This window comes from Arvicola amphibius, chromosome 1, assembly GCF_903992535.2.
Source record: "Arvicola amphibius chromosome 1, mArvAmp1.2, whole genome shotgun sequence".
NCBI classification, from domain to species: domain Eukaryota; kingdom Metazoa; phylum Chordata; class Mammalia; order Rodentia; family Cricetidae; genus Arvicola; species Arvicola amphibius.
This window is the reverse complement of record NC_052047.1, coordinates 9,751,400-9,768,287: the sequence shown is the minus strand read 5'-3', so window position 1 is coordinate 9,768,287 and position 16,888 is coordinate 9,751,400. Positions and strand designations below refer to the sequence as shown.

The 16,888-nt window shown below is 37.1% G+C and overlaps 1 protein-coding gene across 2 annotated transcripts in view; it reads left to right on the top strand.

The window, feature by feature from the left end:
- Positions 1-16,888, top strand: part of Cfap299 (cilia and flagella associated protein 299) — a 489,548-nt gene that overhangs the window by 187,856 nt on the left and 284,804 nt on the right. Inside the window, exon 4 of one of the 2 annotated variants that reach the window (XM_038340182.1) lies at positions 6,088-6,110. The exons of the other annotated variant lie outside the window; for it this stretch is intronic. Coding sequence (XP_038196110.1) covers positions 6,088-6,110 — 23 coding nt within the window. The remainder of the gene's footprint in view (positions 1-6,087; positions 6,111-16,888) is intronic. 2 annotated transcript variants of the gene reach the window in all.

Sequence of the window (16,888 nt, the reverse complement as noted above, 5' to 3'; positions counted from 1 at the left end):
AGAGTATATTTCTGTTATATAAAATATTTTTCCATTTTATTAATATTTCTCTCTGTGCAAACTACTCGTATTTTTCACAAACAAACATGAATAAGACATAGGTTCTTCCTATATTTCTGATGTCACAGGTTTATATAACTCTTCTGCGTGGACAAGTAGCTAAATCATTTTTCAGATGGTAATAACCAAAGAACTCTTGATGTGATTAATGGAAAAAGACAAAAATGAAACATTTCTTATCTAATGAGAGTCTAATGAAAACTATGGCATTTCATATGGTGTTCCTGGTGGTATCTCATGCCTTATTTTCCCCTTGATGTTGAGCATGTAAACAGCTACATGGTTGTCTAGTTTGACCTTTGAAATATGTATTATTGGAGCTGGCACAAAACACTGTTTACTACTTTCCATTCATGGCCATTCAAAGAAGTCACTGGAACTGGAACAGGAAAACCTATGAATTAGTACTTTCTAATATACCCATATCCTGTGTTGAAATCTCCATGAAACATAAGATTGCATTGTATCTGACCAATTACATTGTGCTGACATGACCTTTTCCCTCCTTTCTATCTTCAAACTTCTCCAAAATGTTCTCTTTTGAGAAAACAAAGGTATTAGAGAGATGCTTACTTCCTTTTTTAGTAGAATCCATGCCTGTCTGTTGTAAACCACGGTAGAAAGTATATGGTTTAAAAAGTCTTGCCTGCATCATAAACAGGTACCTCAATGCTTGGAAAATAAAATGCATACCAATTTCCCTGTGAAGTAGAAATGTAAAGTTGAATAGCTCTGTATCTTTGGATAACAATATGATATGTGGATATCAAGACAAAGGTGAAACAGCAGAGGTTATGTTGTCATATTATCTGTGTTTAAGTTTTGGGTTGACCACTTATTACATTAAAATGCATGTAGTTTTATTTTATATAGACCTAGTTTTCCCACCTACAATGTGAAGTTTTTTACACTGATGAAACATTGTCATATTAAAATAAGATAATGTATAAATTCTGATGTGGAATCTGTAAGTGTGATGATGTAGACAAAGACGCTAGGCAGAGATGTCACCTCAGCAGAATTGCAGTCTTAGTTCAATCTCATAGGAAACTCTGAATTGTGTCACAAGGTTTAGTTTGTTTCAACACAAGGGGACTATGCCTTTTCCTACTCCATCCCAGTTCCTCTCTGTTAGTTAATCAATAGTTGTCACACAGGCAGGAGGTTGCAGAAGTCAAGCTATCCCTTTGAGGAAGGTGCAGGCAGGAATGTTTAGCTGCTAGCACCTGCGCAGTGTGTAGATGAGTGCTACATCCCATGGCGGGGACCTAGGGACGACATCGTTTGCCACAGGTCTCTAGAACTGTCATTTTATCTCGATTTATTTCCCTTACGCACTCCCTATTAGAAATAAGTAAATGAAAATATGGGATATTTACTTCTCAAGTATACCTACCATTTATGAAAGGTAATGTTCAAATGTGTATACACCCAGAATTTCCTAGATAAGATGCAATGGCTATAAGAATTTTTAAAAATCTAAAGGAAAGCCGGGCGGTGGTGGCGCACGCCTTTAATCCCAGCACTCGGGAGGCAGAGGCAGGCGGATCTCTGTGAGTTCGAGGCCAGCCTGGTCTACATGAGCTAGTTCCAGGACAGGCTCTAAAAAAGCTGCAGAGAAACCCTGTCTCGAAAAACCAAAAAAAAAAAAAACAAAAAAATCTAAAGGAATAAGAAATCCTGTTTCTGATCACTCCCCCAGAGTAAATCACAGCAAAAGTTGTAAAATATTTAGAGGAAGTCGTAATGAAGCTCACTTAAAGGAAAAAATTATTGCCCTAAATTCATTCATTTAAATAACAGCAAAACAGTGTGCCATATGTTATTATTACTATTATACCATTGTGACAGATACCAAAAAGAAACAGTTTAATGGAGAACTTTTATTTTCTCCATTAATAATGAGATCAGAGGTTCCTTGTGCTACCCCTGGCTAGTTGGCGCCTCCATTGTTTCTCAGCTTGTGATAAGGCAGAGAGTCACATGGGAATGGTAGAGTGGAGCGGCTCGCCTTAGTGTGGCCAGGAAGTAGCAAGCACACAGCAAGCGACAGGTCACAAAGTAATCTTGTCCTGATAGTCCAAGTCACCCACTCTCTTCAACTATGCCCTATACCATAGTTTCCGCCATCTCCAAAAGAATCTGTATAGAATCACGAAAGGAAAAAAAAATCCACTGATTTGGTGAGAGCTCTCAGTTTCTAATAACTCTCCAAAGTTGATAAGTCCCCAACATGAGCCTCGGAGACCAGGTTAGATTCAACTCATTGTAACTTATAAAATATAATCAAAAGGATGAATTAAACATCTAGTTTGAAAATCTAGAAAAATTTTAACTAAGTAAAACTAAAAAAAATTGAGGAGATGAACATTTTAAAAATTATGCGAGGAAAAAAAGAAAGAAACCAAAAAGATGATTGTACATTGGACAATCTTAGAAAAATGTTTTGCTTTTATTTTTGAGACTGTAATTTAATTGCAATGCTTCTTTTTCTTATTTTTCCTCCCACAAACCCTTCCTGTATATCTCTCTCTGCTCTCCTTCAAATTCATAGCCTCTTTTCTCATTATTGCACACATATGTGTATTTGTACATACATTTATATTTCCAAATAAAAGTTATTGAGTCCATATATTACTTGCATACATGTTTCAGGGCTGACCTACTTAACACTTGACAACTAATTGTTGTGCTCTTCCATGAGTATGACTCAGCCGCCTACAGTTCTTCATATAGGGTTGAGGTCTCGTAGGCTTTCCCTGCTCAGAAAAAAAATGGCTTTTTAAGGCATATTTATTGGTCCATTCTTGTTCAGCCCACATTTGAAAGATCATTTTGGTAAAACTTTATGGGTATAGCTTTTGCTGTTACCATAAGATGCAGTCTCACAGCAAAGTCCCCAATCCTCTGGCTCTTATAATCTTTCTGCCTCCCCTTCTACAATGTTCCCTGAACTTTAGGTATAAGAGTGTTTTGTAGATACAGCCATCTGTGACTGGACATTTTGATTGGTTGTGGTTTTCTGTAATGGTGTCCTTCTGTTGTTAGAGAAATTTCCTTGAAGAAAGGCAAAGACTATACTTACCTGTGGGTATAAGGACACACACACACACACACACACACACACACACACATGTACATTGTTGTTGTTAGGTATTATGCTGGTTTAGTAAGTTAGTGTTTGTAGATTCTCCTCCAATAACTATGATTTCCCTAGCACCGGTTAGTTAGATAAGTTTCCTCATGTTGAGTTGGTCTCCATTCAAAGTTAAGATATATTGGTTACCACCAAGGTATGCATGTCACTAATGCATACATAGGGTTGTCATACCATGCTGGTCATTGATGTGGTTTATAAGAATCATAGCTAATAGGATTGTTGGTTGCCTCCATCCTTTGGAAGCTTGCATGGAGTGTTCTACTGCTGTGAAAGCTAGTTTTCATGGAGGGATTATTCAGGTCTGTTCCATTTCGGAGGTTTCTGGGTCTTGCTTCTAAAGTACATGGTATCTTTAGCGATGAGGACAGCAGCAATATGATATATATTTTGGGAAACTCTTAACCAGCCCTTACCAAAAACTCAAAAGAGTTTGTGTCTGATATTGGAGTTTTTATTAGGTGGTATTTGGCTCTTGGAGGGAGCATCATCAGCCCAGATGAGAAAAGTTCACTGAAACTATATATGTGATATATATATATATATATATATATATATATATATATATATATTAGTATGTGCCTGTCAGCTACGCATGTTAAGTATGCTTCTTATGTCAACAACACATTAATATTCAAAATTTACAAAATATTTCATAGTTGCAAGAATAGAGGATAATAATATTTCAATATTATCAGTGATAAATTAAGGGTAAATTTATTATATCTAGTAAAATGTTTATTAACAAAATTAAAGGGCAGCCAAGGAGTCAAAACTTGGAGGTTTAGCTGACGTGTCTTTTTCTCTGGGAATGCTACCACTTCTGAAAGGGACCCTCTTTAGGTCATCAGCACCCTTCTAGAACCCCTGCCTAGGTAACCAGTTACTATAGACTATAGGGTCTGTAGGGTCGACAGCCAGAGCTGAGGAATCAAAGAGGTTAACTTGTTTTGGGTCTTTGAATCTTGATGGACCAGAGACATTCTTTCTAATAATCCTCCATGTAGCTTTAACCAGAATCTAATTATTGGTTTACAGCTAAGGAAACCTTAATGTAAGCCTTAAAATTTGCAATGTTTATTTATGACCAAGGGAGGATGTTAGTTTAGCATAATCCTCTCTGGAAACAGATCATTAATAATTCCATCCAGCAGTATCACCCCCAGAACACTGATTTATTCAAATCAATGGACACTGTAAGTCTGTTTTCTCTATCTGTGGCAATAGACCTGAGAAAGCAAATTTAAAAGATGGAAATCTTGTTTTTGTTCATGGATGCAGAGGTTTCAGTCCTTGGCCATCTTCCTCTGCTGTTCTGCAACTCTCATGAGGTTAAATGCAGCTCAAGGTTGTGACAGAGGGAACAGACAGAAGGCAACAGAGTGAGTATGAGAAACAGAAAGAGGCCAGCAACCTGGTACAAGATCCATCCCCACAAGCACTCACCCTCTTTAACTAGGCCCCACCTTCTGCCTTCCACTGCTCCTCAGCAATGCCATTAGATTAGGGATCTGTTTACAGGCTAATTCACTAACAACTCAGAGTCCTAAGGTCTATCATCACTCTCTCTGAGTCCCCTCTGTGCAACATTGCTGCCTGTAGTTGAAGTCGTAGGTCACATTGCACGTCAAAACAGTGTTCTGTGTGCGTTTGTAAAAAGTGGTTCTGTGTCTATACCTGTTTATCTCCCATACCGCGTACAAGAGCAAATATTAACTTACAACTTGAAAACTGCTGCAAACCATGGGGAATGCAGTGCAAAATGGCATGCATCCAGTACGCTTTAAGATTATTGGATATTGCAATTTCCCTGAAACAATCATATTTTGGCTTTTAGTGTTTTATTAATTAGGATATACTCTAATACAGAAGACATTTGTATATTACTTGCTCCCTGGGCATGTGAAATAGGGCCAAATATATCCTTGGCTTTATTTTTTACAATACTAACATGTTTCTTCCTGCAAATTCACAAATTGTGAGTGGAAAAAGTCTGCTTTCCTGATGTTACATGAAGTGGCTCTCATATTGTGAATGATACAAAATGAGAAATGAAAATAGAAAAACACATGAGATATATTACTAGAAATGAATGAAATGTCAATTCAGTTAACAAATAGGTTCAGCTTCTAAAGACAGGACTGATAGGAAACTTCTGGTGAAGGTCATCTGTCAGGATGATTGGTGCTAACAATAGCAAAGGCAGCCTCCAAAGCAGCAAGAAGGATGTAAGAATCCCTTATCTTTGAAATATATAACGATTATCACTTAACGTGATTTCAAAATTTAGTGATAAATGTGACAGAAAAACTGAGATATAATATATGGCAGTTCTAATTTGATGTTTGTGTTAATAGAAAAAAATATACAACGTTACAGTCAAAAGAATTTTCTTCTGAGTTTCCTTTTGGTGTAGATACTCTATGCATATGTACTATATGTGTTGTCAGTGTGGTTTTCATATACGCTGCATAGTCTTCTGTATTGACAGGAAGTACATTAAAGAGGTGACTTATAATAATGGTTATCACTGCAGGGCTTGTGTAAGTGTAGCAACTGGCTGAGAACTTGGTAGCTGTCCAGCCCATGAGGATGGATGCCTTATAGTTCCCAATATGATGCCCAAAGTCTGGATGATGCCTGGCATTCACTTCACATTGGAAGGCACAAGGAGGTGATTAAGTTAGGTACCTCAACATTCCTAGTTATGGATGAAAGTCTGAAGATTCCTGGAGAATCTCTGGTATTTAGTGCATATTATAGGGCCAAAGAAGTTGTGTGATAGGAGGGTAGTTTTCTTATATTATATAATATGTTAATGATTATATATAATTAATATATAATATTACATTAATATTGTATTATATGAGATCAACAGAGGGTGGCAGCAGCTGTACCAAAAGACACACTTGTTCAGGAAAAGGAAGGCAGTTTGGCAACACTGCTTGTCACTCAGACCTCTTCATATATGGCTCACCTTCTCTGAAAGAGAGCTCTCCCTCCTTTTTAACCTTCTGTAAGTTCCCTCATAGGTTCATCCCAACATGTTACCCGTAGGTAAGTACAGATCCCATCAGTGGCAAGATTAGCCAAAGGAATGCAGCAACGATGCAGGGAGCTCTTTCTTCCCTAACTATAACAAGTGGAGAATCTACAAAGTGATGCTGATAGCATAGAAAATGAATCAGTATCCAGTTTATTGAGATGACAACTAGCCGAGCTTCCTGAGCCTTTTAACCACGCCTGAATTCTAAGGAAAGGATATATCTCAGAAGGGGAAATTCTTTTTTTTTTATTCTTTTTTTTAATTTTCTTTATTAAAAATTTCCACCTCCTCCCCGCCTCCCATTTACCTCCCCTTCCCCCCTTAGGGGGAAATTCTTTAATCACTCAGTGTGTGTGTGTGTGTGTGTGTGTGTGTGTCCGTGTGTCCGTGTGTCTGCATGTCTGTGTGTCTGTGTGCACATGCACGTATACACCAACTGTCGGGAACTGGGAATCAAACTCATCCCATCATCCTGGGTACAAATGCGTCTTCCCACAGAGACATCTCATTGGCCTGCCTGAGGTTCTTTGGATGTGAAGCAATATGGGTACTGGCAGTTGTTCTTTTTTGACCAGTTTTAGACTGCAGGCTTTGTTATTTACGCAACTGGGTGAGAAAGCAGAGGGAATTGGCTCTAAAACAAAGATTTCACTACAATCAAGACATAAAAGTATCTGTGTTAATTTTTAGGGAGCCTTTAATGCATTTATAGATTGCTTTAGTTCCTAAGAGATGAAGGGGATGTTTCAGAAGGCTTCTTTTCTGTCACTGTTTTGTATTCTTAAAACTTTCTTTTTATTTATTCTTTGTGTCTTTTACAACGTGCATCTCAATCCCATTCATTACTCCATACCTTCATATATGTCCTTTGCCCATGCAACCTGCCCTTCAAATAAAATAAAATAAAATAAAATAAGCTATAAGAGAAAAAAAGAAAAGAAATCTCATCATAGAAGTTGTAGTGTGACAGACATAACAGTCATACAGTAAACCCTTTCTCCATAAATCTTTACTTGCAAGTGTTTATTCTTGGATGAAGCCTCCATTCTTCTCCTTCCCCACCACCCCGATCTGCTTCCTTCATAAAGGAAACTCAATGATGGCAGCCTTGCTTTTATTAATTGTAGCATGATTAATAAAATCCCAGAGACAAAAATTGGTGTTCAACATGAAGGTCAGAAAAGCAAAACAGCCAGCCATTGGCTCTTACCTCTACCTCAGTCCAAAATGGTGATCCTGCTTCCAGGAATCTCAGAATTAGACTGTGCCTAAGAGCTGTCTCCTCCCATCTTATAGTTCTCTCTAGTGCTGGGATTAAAGGTGTGCATCACTACCACCCAGTTTCTATGGCAACTAGAATGGCTACTGAGAATAAAGGTGTGTGTCACCACTGCCTGGTCTGTAAGGCTGATCAGTGTGGCTGGTTTGCTCTTTGAACTTCAGGCAAGCTTTATTAAAGTACAAATGAATTATCACTATAACCAATAGTGTTCAGTTTTGCGTGGATTATGTATGATGTGATGGATTCTGATTGATATTAATAGGATGATTTGTTTCTCTAAATGGCTTCACATTTTGCTAGAGCAGCTGGAAAACAAATATGATAAGATGTCATTTCAACTATTTGAGGATGCACATGTCAAAGTGAATGTAAGCTAATGGTTGGCCACTGCCGTTGGGGGCATTTCTTTGTACCCAGACTTAGAGATGTTCTCTGGCGCAACTGCATACCACTCTGGCATCTGTAATCAGTTATTAAGTATTTATTAAGTTATCTAGCAGGGGAAATTGTACACATATTTTCTTGTGTTTTTTAAAGTGGTAAAATTGTCTAGATTCTTGAAAAACTATTTTGGGAGGAGAAGTGTCCAGTTCCAAATACTTTGATTCGGGGGGTTAAGTGGAGTTGGCATGAAACCCAAAACTCTCTATGTCTGACCCCTGGTAAGGACTGCCATCACAGTCCCGAGTCTCTGCAAGTCTCTAGAGTGGCGAGCAACAGAGGGACTTCAGGACCTTCTGTCATTAGGTTGTAACAAAAGAGAGCAGAGAGGGACTGTAGGGGGAGGGAGCAATGAGAAAGAGACTGATCCTTGTTTGATTCCAGTTTCATCACAGGTCATAGCGTCTTGCAAGTGAACGGGACAGAGTTCCTCTTGTTTTCCAGCTTTCCCATGTGGCATTCTCCTTTGCACTGTCTCTGACAGATGGCTACTCATCCTCTTCCTAAATAGTTCGCATATTTTTAGTGATAGGAAATTCATTCCATTGTAGGTTGTCTTTTCCATTTTGGCAAGTTAGAATTAGACAGTGAATGGCATTTATTAACTTTGGTCATTGAAGCCTGACTATTTACATCATTCTTTTAAAGTTTTATTGCTCATTTTTATGCTAAAAAAGAGTAATTCTTTCTGTCATTCTTTAAGCCTTTGTCATTCTATGTAACTTCTTGGTAGTCCCGGTAGTCCCTACATTTTACTGTCCCTTGAAAACAGTACTTCATTTAAAAACTCGAGGAAAGCATACATATTAAACCGTGGAACTCATAAGTGTGTATAAATGGCTGTAGTTGATAAATTGCTAAAAAAAAAAAATGAAGCAGCTCTCTGGTCACTATCCAGGATAAGAACTAGAACCTTACTCAGAACAAATAAATCCCACATGTGCCCCTTCAGTCATGACTGCCCCACTCTCAAAGACGGTCTGCTTCTGCCAAGAAAGCCATTCCACTCTGGCAGCTTTGAACTCTTACAGATACAATGATATTTTATGTCTTCTGTCACCAAATGTTTCGTTTGTGAGAATCACCATGTCATTGAATGCAGCTGTGATGCGTATTATTTCATTTGCTGGATTTTTAAAATTTTATAGTACTGAATAGAATAACAGAATCTTTTTTTTTTTTTTTTTTTTTTTTTTTTTTTTTTTTTTTTTTTTTTTTTGGTTTTTCGAGTCAGGGTTTCTCTGCATCTTTTTTAGAGCCTGTCCTGGAACTAGCTCTTGTAGACCAGGCTGGCCTCGAACTCACAGAGATCCACCTGCCTCTGCCTCCCGAGTGCTGGGATTAAAGGTGTGCGCCACCACCGCCCGGCTAACAGAATCTTAACGTAACACAATTTATTTTTTCCTCTGTGGCTAAAACATTTTCTGTTCTACTTAAGGTATATTTATTTACCCTACTTAAGAATATACTCTGCCTTACTTAAGTTATCTCAGAATCACTAATATGTGCTCCCCTTACACCGTATATACCATTTGGATATCTGTTTACCTGAGATGGCTGTTTTCATGTGGCATGAAGTATCAGGGCACATGGAGAAGTCATTTGCACATTTCTTCAGTATGCCAAACGCATATAGATACATGAAGTTTGATTTCAAAGTATCAGTCTAGGTAGAAGTTGAAACTTGAGTTTCTAGGATATAATGCTGCCTAATGCTGCATGGTTGCATGTTTAAATGTGGGTATAGGCTGAGGAGAGGAATTCTGGTTAAAGCCAGAGGCACTCAGTCATGTCACCCCAAACTAGACTTGGTACTTTGTGTAATGGTAATGTATTAGACAATGTACTGTTATTGAATAGAATGTGTTGTGGTTTCTGATGACACAGATATTATTTTAAATAGCCTATCCTATGATTGCAGTCATTGATTACATTGCCTTATGCTATACTGTAATTAAATGGTATTTTAAATTAAGAATTATGGTGAACTGAATCTATACGAATGATTAAAAGTCATGTCCTATTTTTTTTCTGGTCCAATAGTATCAATTTGAAGGCTAGAATTTACATTTTATCTCACTAATTTTTATCAAGTTTTCATCTTATTCAGGTCATTTCTCAAGCTATCAGGATACTCACATTCAAAAATAATTCATTCAACATCATAATTATCTCTAGCTGTGCACTCAGTGTCAGAAATTTTGATAAGCAAGTAACCGATGTTCAGTGCGGGTACTTGAGGTTCATCTTTCTCTACATTCTTGTTTCAGGTCTGGAGGTGGGACTTATATTTTGTCATAGAAATTTGTTTTCAGAGAAGAATTATTTTACCTCTGTGTAAAAGACTGTCCAAAGGAGAGCGTGGGGTATGTCCAAATGTCATATTTTGGCCTTGAGCCACGTCTACTGTGAGAAAATAAAAACTCATGAAGAATAGCATTCCTTTAGTGAAATATGGAAAGCAGAAACCAAACTAGGTGTGCATTTATTCTGACTGAAGTCACATTTTGTTCAAGGCATTGTGAAGGCATGGTATGGACTAGGGATCTGTGTTGTCTCTTGTTAGTTCTAATCTCTGCCTGGTCCTTTACATTTCTATTGAATATAGAGTTCTTTGTTTCCAGGACTATGTATTTCTAGTTTAAACCCTGTGATTCTACTCTCTCTTGTTATACCTGTGGGTCACCACAAGATGCCCGCTTAATTCTGCCTCCCAAGCAGTGGAGCCATTTTCATCTTCAACCTTATGTGTTTTACACTCACGTCCTGTGAACCATTTTTTTTTCTGACCTAATGATGGGAATGAGAGACTAGAACATGCGATCCAGCTGGGGTTAAGCTGTGTTGTTTGGGTCTAGAATAAAATTCCCTAACGACTACTGCTACTGTGTGTGAATTATTAGCTTGTCTACAAAAATAGAATTTTTGAATGTTTTAGAATGATTACTGAATGATTTAAAATCATGTTAATAATGAATACAAATTCAAATCTCTCTTAGTTATACTTTTTGATTGTGTTGTGGATTTTATTACAAAGTTCTTTTAAAAAAAAAACCCCAAAATCCTATTGCTCCTCATCTAGCAGACTACTACTGTTACATCCTCAGGAAGTCTTTCAGGTGTGAAAATTGTGTTTCGAGTGTAAGGGTTCATTTATTCCTAAAACACTACCAGTAGTGTTTTTACAAGGCATGTGACTAAATCATAATATGTGCTTTAAGCAGTGAAGTCATGAAAGTTGTTGACTATCAGTAGGAAACTTGGATGCTATACAGTTGATTTTGGGATCTGAGAAAGAAAAAAAACTAAAGCTCCCTAGATCTCAAAGGGAAAACTTAAAAATCCATGAATAATAAGCAGAGAAAATATTTTTAAAAGGCAAGGTGTCAAATACCTATGACATCAGTTTTATATATATGATCCAGACTTATATATAGCACATTACCAAGACTCCAGGTGACCTTGGTGGCCGAATGAAGGCCATATTTTTGAAAGACCTGAGTTGTACTGAAGCAGTTGCTGAAGTGGAATAAGCACAAACAAGCTTTCCTTCCATTCGGTATATAGAACGTTCCCCCACCTGTTGATTTTTCCTTACACAAACATATTATCTGATATAACCAATCCAAAGTAAATGTTCTTCCCAATGCATGAATGAAATCCCCTCTTACTGCCCCTTTGCTAAATCCTGGAGATTCTGATGTAGTTAGGGATCTTATATCATATTCATGTCACTTTTGGAATCACTTCAATGAGTGCCCAGAATTATTTTCAAACACTTAATCAGCTTCTGTTTAAGCCTGCTTTCTCTATTGAGAGTAGGAGTTCATTTTCTATATGCAAGTGTATTATAATACAGACTGAAAACCCTGTGCTGGCTTGAAGTTTTATATGAGAAATCAGCTTTAGTCTTAAAGCCTTTGATAGATATACAAAATTACAAAATTATGAACATTACATAAAATTTGTGCCATGGCCCTCATGACAGTTCTTTCATACTGTGGTCATTTTCCGATAATTAGATATGGACTTATGGTATGCTAAAGATAACAGTCTCTGCAATTGTGTCTCTGATTCATATATGAATTGTGGTACTAGTGAGAAGAACACAGGCCAAGCCTCTGTTCTTTGTTTCTGTTGTGGAGTGACAGTGACAATGGCATCCACTCAGTGAACTTCAGGGTCTCTTAACTAATTTACAGTGATGTGATTGGTGTGCTATCTATATTTATTGACTGCTAACAAATAGTAGATATTAAGAGATACTAAATTATTATATGAAATAGTAACTCTCTCAAGAATAACTGGATAGACTTTTAAAATGTTGTTGCTTTTAGTTTGTAAATTAAGTCTCAAGCAATGTGATAGAGCCTTACATCCATCTTAACTGTCCTTTAAAATGAAAGCAGTCGATTGTAATATCACTATTTTATTGTAAACGGAAGCTTCCCTGTCTCTCCCCATCCCACAGCCACTTCTAAGTAATAATGCAGAAGCTCAATATTAATTACAGAATGTTTGGCCTATAGCTCAAGCTTATTATTAACTGTTACATTTAAATTATCCATTTCTATTAATTTATGCATTGTCATGTGGCCATGGCTTTTATAGGTCTGCTGGCATCTTGTTTTGTGAGCAGCTGGCTCAATTTTCTCTCACTCAGCCCTTCCTTTTCCCTGTATCTCTAATTGGCTTGCCCACCTGGCTTTATTCTACCTTGTTATAGGCCAAATTAGCTTTTATTATCAACCAATGAGAGCAACGCATATTCACAGAACACAGGATTATCCTGCAGCATTTTATTACTTGACATTATTAAAAATCTGAACTTCTATAACTTGTTTTGTCTAAATGTTGAGTATTAATGAATTGCCTATTTCTTAAATTTCCTTAGTTAATAAACTCTCCTTGAATGTGCATACCATGCTTTGTGTGTTACTTTTTACAATCCTGATTTAAATTTGCCTTCAATTGAAAAGTATCTAAAGTCAAATGTAATGAGAAGTTGATCTTGACTCTCAACCAGATAAAGCCACACTGGAAGAATGGCTGAGGATCCACCTAACCAGCACTGAGATTGATGAGACAAATCCAGATGGTGCTAGTGGTTAATCTCTGCCCTCTCTTGGTAGCTCAGTAGAGTGCGACCTTAGCAGGTCTGAGTTGGCCAAAGGGAAGGGCAGCACACTTTCTAGAAAGACTGTTCTCTGAGACTGTTCTGACAGAGATTTTTCTTCTCTCAGCACTGTAAAAGTATGGGGTGCCAACAAGGCTCCTCCCTCTGGAATGTTGGCCATGTGCACCTTCATCTGGTCAGGGGTGTAGATAATGTACACTATCATGTTTTCTGACTTGTCAGTTTTCTCTTTATAATCCTCAGTGTAAGATCCATTTTGTAAGATGCTGGCAGTGTGTGGTCCATAAACCCCATCCACAAAAATGGTTAAGCAAATTGTCATATAATTTTAGGAGCAAAAATATCTTCCATTGTGGTGCCAAAGCAAAAAATGGCAGAGGCAAAGACTTATAGATTGACTAAATTAGACTGTGTTCTGTTAAAAATCCCTAGAAGTCACACGAACACACCAAAAGTCAAATGTAAACATCGTGATAGTATAATTTACATATCACCTTTCCTTTCTGCCATCGCCCATGACAGAAAAATAGGCACAGGAATGAATGGATTAAAAAATGTTCAAATATCCAGTGATGTCTATTAATGTATGACATAAAATACCAAAATAAAAATAACACTTAGACATAATTTTGTTTCTCAATTCAAAATTTTTGAGACTTCACAATTAGAAGCCTTGGGGTAATCTCTTTGTCTGTAATTGGGGAAATTTTGTAATCCCAGAATGTGGGAGACTGAGATAGGATGATTTTTAAGACTTTAAGTGTAGCCCAGTTCTCAGAGTGAAACCCTGTGCTTGAAACACACATTGGGGAAGGAATAATCAGAACACCTTATGGACATGTATGAATTGTGGAGGAACAAAATTAATCAGTAAAAAAAAAAAAGAAAAAGAAAAATTAATCAGAAAAAAACACCAGAAACAAACAAGATTGGTAGCAACCTAAATTCTAACAACACAGAATTAATATAGTAAGTGATTTAATAATCTGTTAGAACATTATAAAACTATTGATAAGGTTTCAATCAAATCAGTGATGCTTTAAAACATTGTCACATACAAACTAAAAAAAATGACATTCAAACTGTAGATAACCATAGCAGTGTATAGTCATTTTTTCATTCCAAAAGAAAGGACAGAGAAGGTTTGAAAGACCTCAATCTTATTCTGTTATTGCCATGGTATTAATATGTGACATCAGAAAAATTCATGTCTGGAAACAGTCATGAGCTCAGGCCTCCCTCATTTGTTAATGACGAATTTTTGCTTATGTGAAAGTAATTATTGATTAAATATTCTTTGCATTTTCAAGATAACATGGTCAGTAAATAATTCAAGAATAAAATCACTCCACTTCTCTGTTAATTTAATCGAAGGTGGTTAATCTCAAAGGATCCTCCTCACAAGGACGGACAAGCTGAGATTATGTCTGTCAGTGGAGTAATGGGACTGTAATGTGTTTTTCTGCATTTTTCTTCTGTCCTCCCAATTTTAACATGATATATTATTTCAAATGGTTACAGATAAAATGTTAACTTAAAAACAGAACATGTGAAGAAAATTGCATTTTGTACTCAGATTTAGAGATTGTGAAATCTGGATTTTCCCCTTGAAGCCATTATTCTCAGCATAATCAGAATTAGTTCTTTCAGGTGCTAGCCAGAGAGGAACCAGACTGATGCTTCAGGTGTTCAGAGCACTGCTCTCTTCCAGAAGACCTGAATGCAATTCCCACCACCCACAAGGTAGCTCAAAACTGTAACTCCAGTTCCAGGGAACCCAATGTCCTCTTCTGACCCTCCTCGAGCAGCAGAAATGCAGTGCTGCCGAGATATCCATGTAGACAAGCATGAACACTGATTAAAGACCTTTAAAGGGGGTGGTGGGAGAAGATGAAGAGTTTTCCCTAAGGAAGTAAGGATTGAAATCTACAAAAAGAAACTTAAAAGTTTCTAGTTGAAAAACCAGGATTTAAGGGGAAGGAAATACCATCTAGTTTGAGGAGCTAAAAGTATCTATAGAAAATCATAAAAAACATGAAGGGCAAAGGATTAAAAACAATGAAGCAACATGGAAGCCTCTACACCCAGCACTAGTTTAGCTAGCTGCCCATAAAACAATTGAATTTGTTCTTAACTAAAAATAGGACCTAATGGAACCATAGCAAATAGTCTAGTACCTCATTTTCTTGTCACGTCTTGACTTATGTACCAAGTCATGACAGGTAAAACTCAAGATGTATCTTATGAAACCCCAGAACAGGAACTATTTACCTACAAAGAACTTCCCACATCACCTTCCAAAGTGTAGCCTTGTTATAGGCCTTAAGAAATGTTCTCCTTTATGATGTTTCTAGATAGTAGTAGCATGAATAGGTATATTGCACGAGCAGGTGGCTCACAGGTTCATGTGGGCATATATAAAGATATGTGACTAAAGGCACAATGAATTTATTAGGATCAGAACTATAGAGCAAAGATGGGACCAACATATGTCAAGATGAATGCAGGAAAAAACAGTTGAACACCAAAACGATCATACTTCATATCAGAAAGGCCATCTTTCATGGTGTTCATGTTTGGCTTAAACACTTTCCTTAGCAATCAGTTTGATAACAGAAGGAAATTTTTAACTTTAAAAAGATGGAAGGAGCCGGGCGGTGGTGGCGCTCGCCTTTAATCCCAGCACTCGGGAGGCAGAGGCAGGCGGATCTCTGTGAGTTCGAGGCCAGCCTGGTCTACAAGAGCTAGTTCCAGGACAGGTTCTAAAAAAGCTGCAGAGAAACCCTGTCTCGAAAAACCAAAAAAAAAAAAAAAGAAAAGAAAAAAAAAAAAAGATGGAAGGAGAATGAAGTAGAGGAGAATTTGGAACTGACCAAAGAATGTCTTCAAGGAAAGTACATTAAATTTGAAAAAAAGTGTTCATTTTATACTGGTGTGATCACGTGTTTTGCCACCAATGAAAACAAGGCTCAGAGGTAAGCTAATTCCTGTCACAGAGAAGAAAAGTTAAATGTAGTTTTCTTACCAAAGCTATATAAAATGTCTATGTTATAAGAGAAATGACTGTAATTGTACTTGTGGTTGCACTGATAAAGTTCACTCCTGTTTTGTATTGTGGATGTTCGATGGTATGCCTGGAGAAAATGCTTCTGTGCAGACACATTTTTTTTCAAACATTACCCTTTCAACCAGATGCACAATACGAATGTCTGTAACATTATTTTCCAAAAGCAAAAAGTAGCCTAATGGGAGGAGAAGGAAAATACCAAAAATGATTTTCCTAAAGTGTTTTTGCAATAACCATTTTTCCTTAAACATAAGAGAAATTACACTCATACATCTTACTCTGACTACAGACTGGAAAACTGAAAGCCTAGATTATACAGCCAAGAGGAAATGATTATGAAATGCCCTTGCTGACATTCCTGCATCTTGTCAAAGACAAGAAGCAGAAACTAATGTCAGGAATGTGTTTTCAACCCAGGTTTTAACTCCTGGTATTCGTGAGTTTAATCTGAAGAAGGCGTGTTTGCTTCTCTGAGGATAAAGAAAGTTTGTATGTCATTTAGACTTCATCATCTCATTATGCCAGCCTCCTCATTTTACTTTAGATCTATTTATTAGGAACTAAAATCTATGAAGAACACAACACCAGAATATCTGACCTAGACCCTCCTAGTATTGCTTACCATTGTAATAATACTTTAAGTAGGCTATTAAATTGTTTATTTTCTCTCTCCCTCGTGTGTGTGTTTGTGTGTGTGT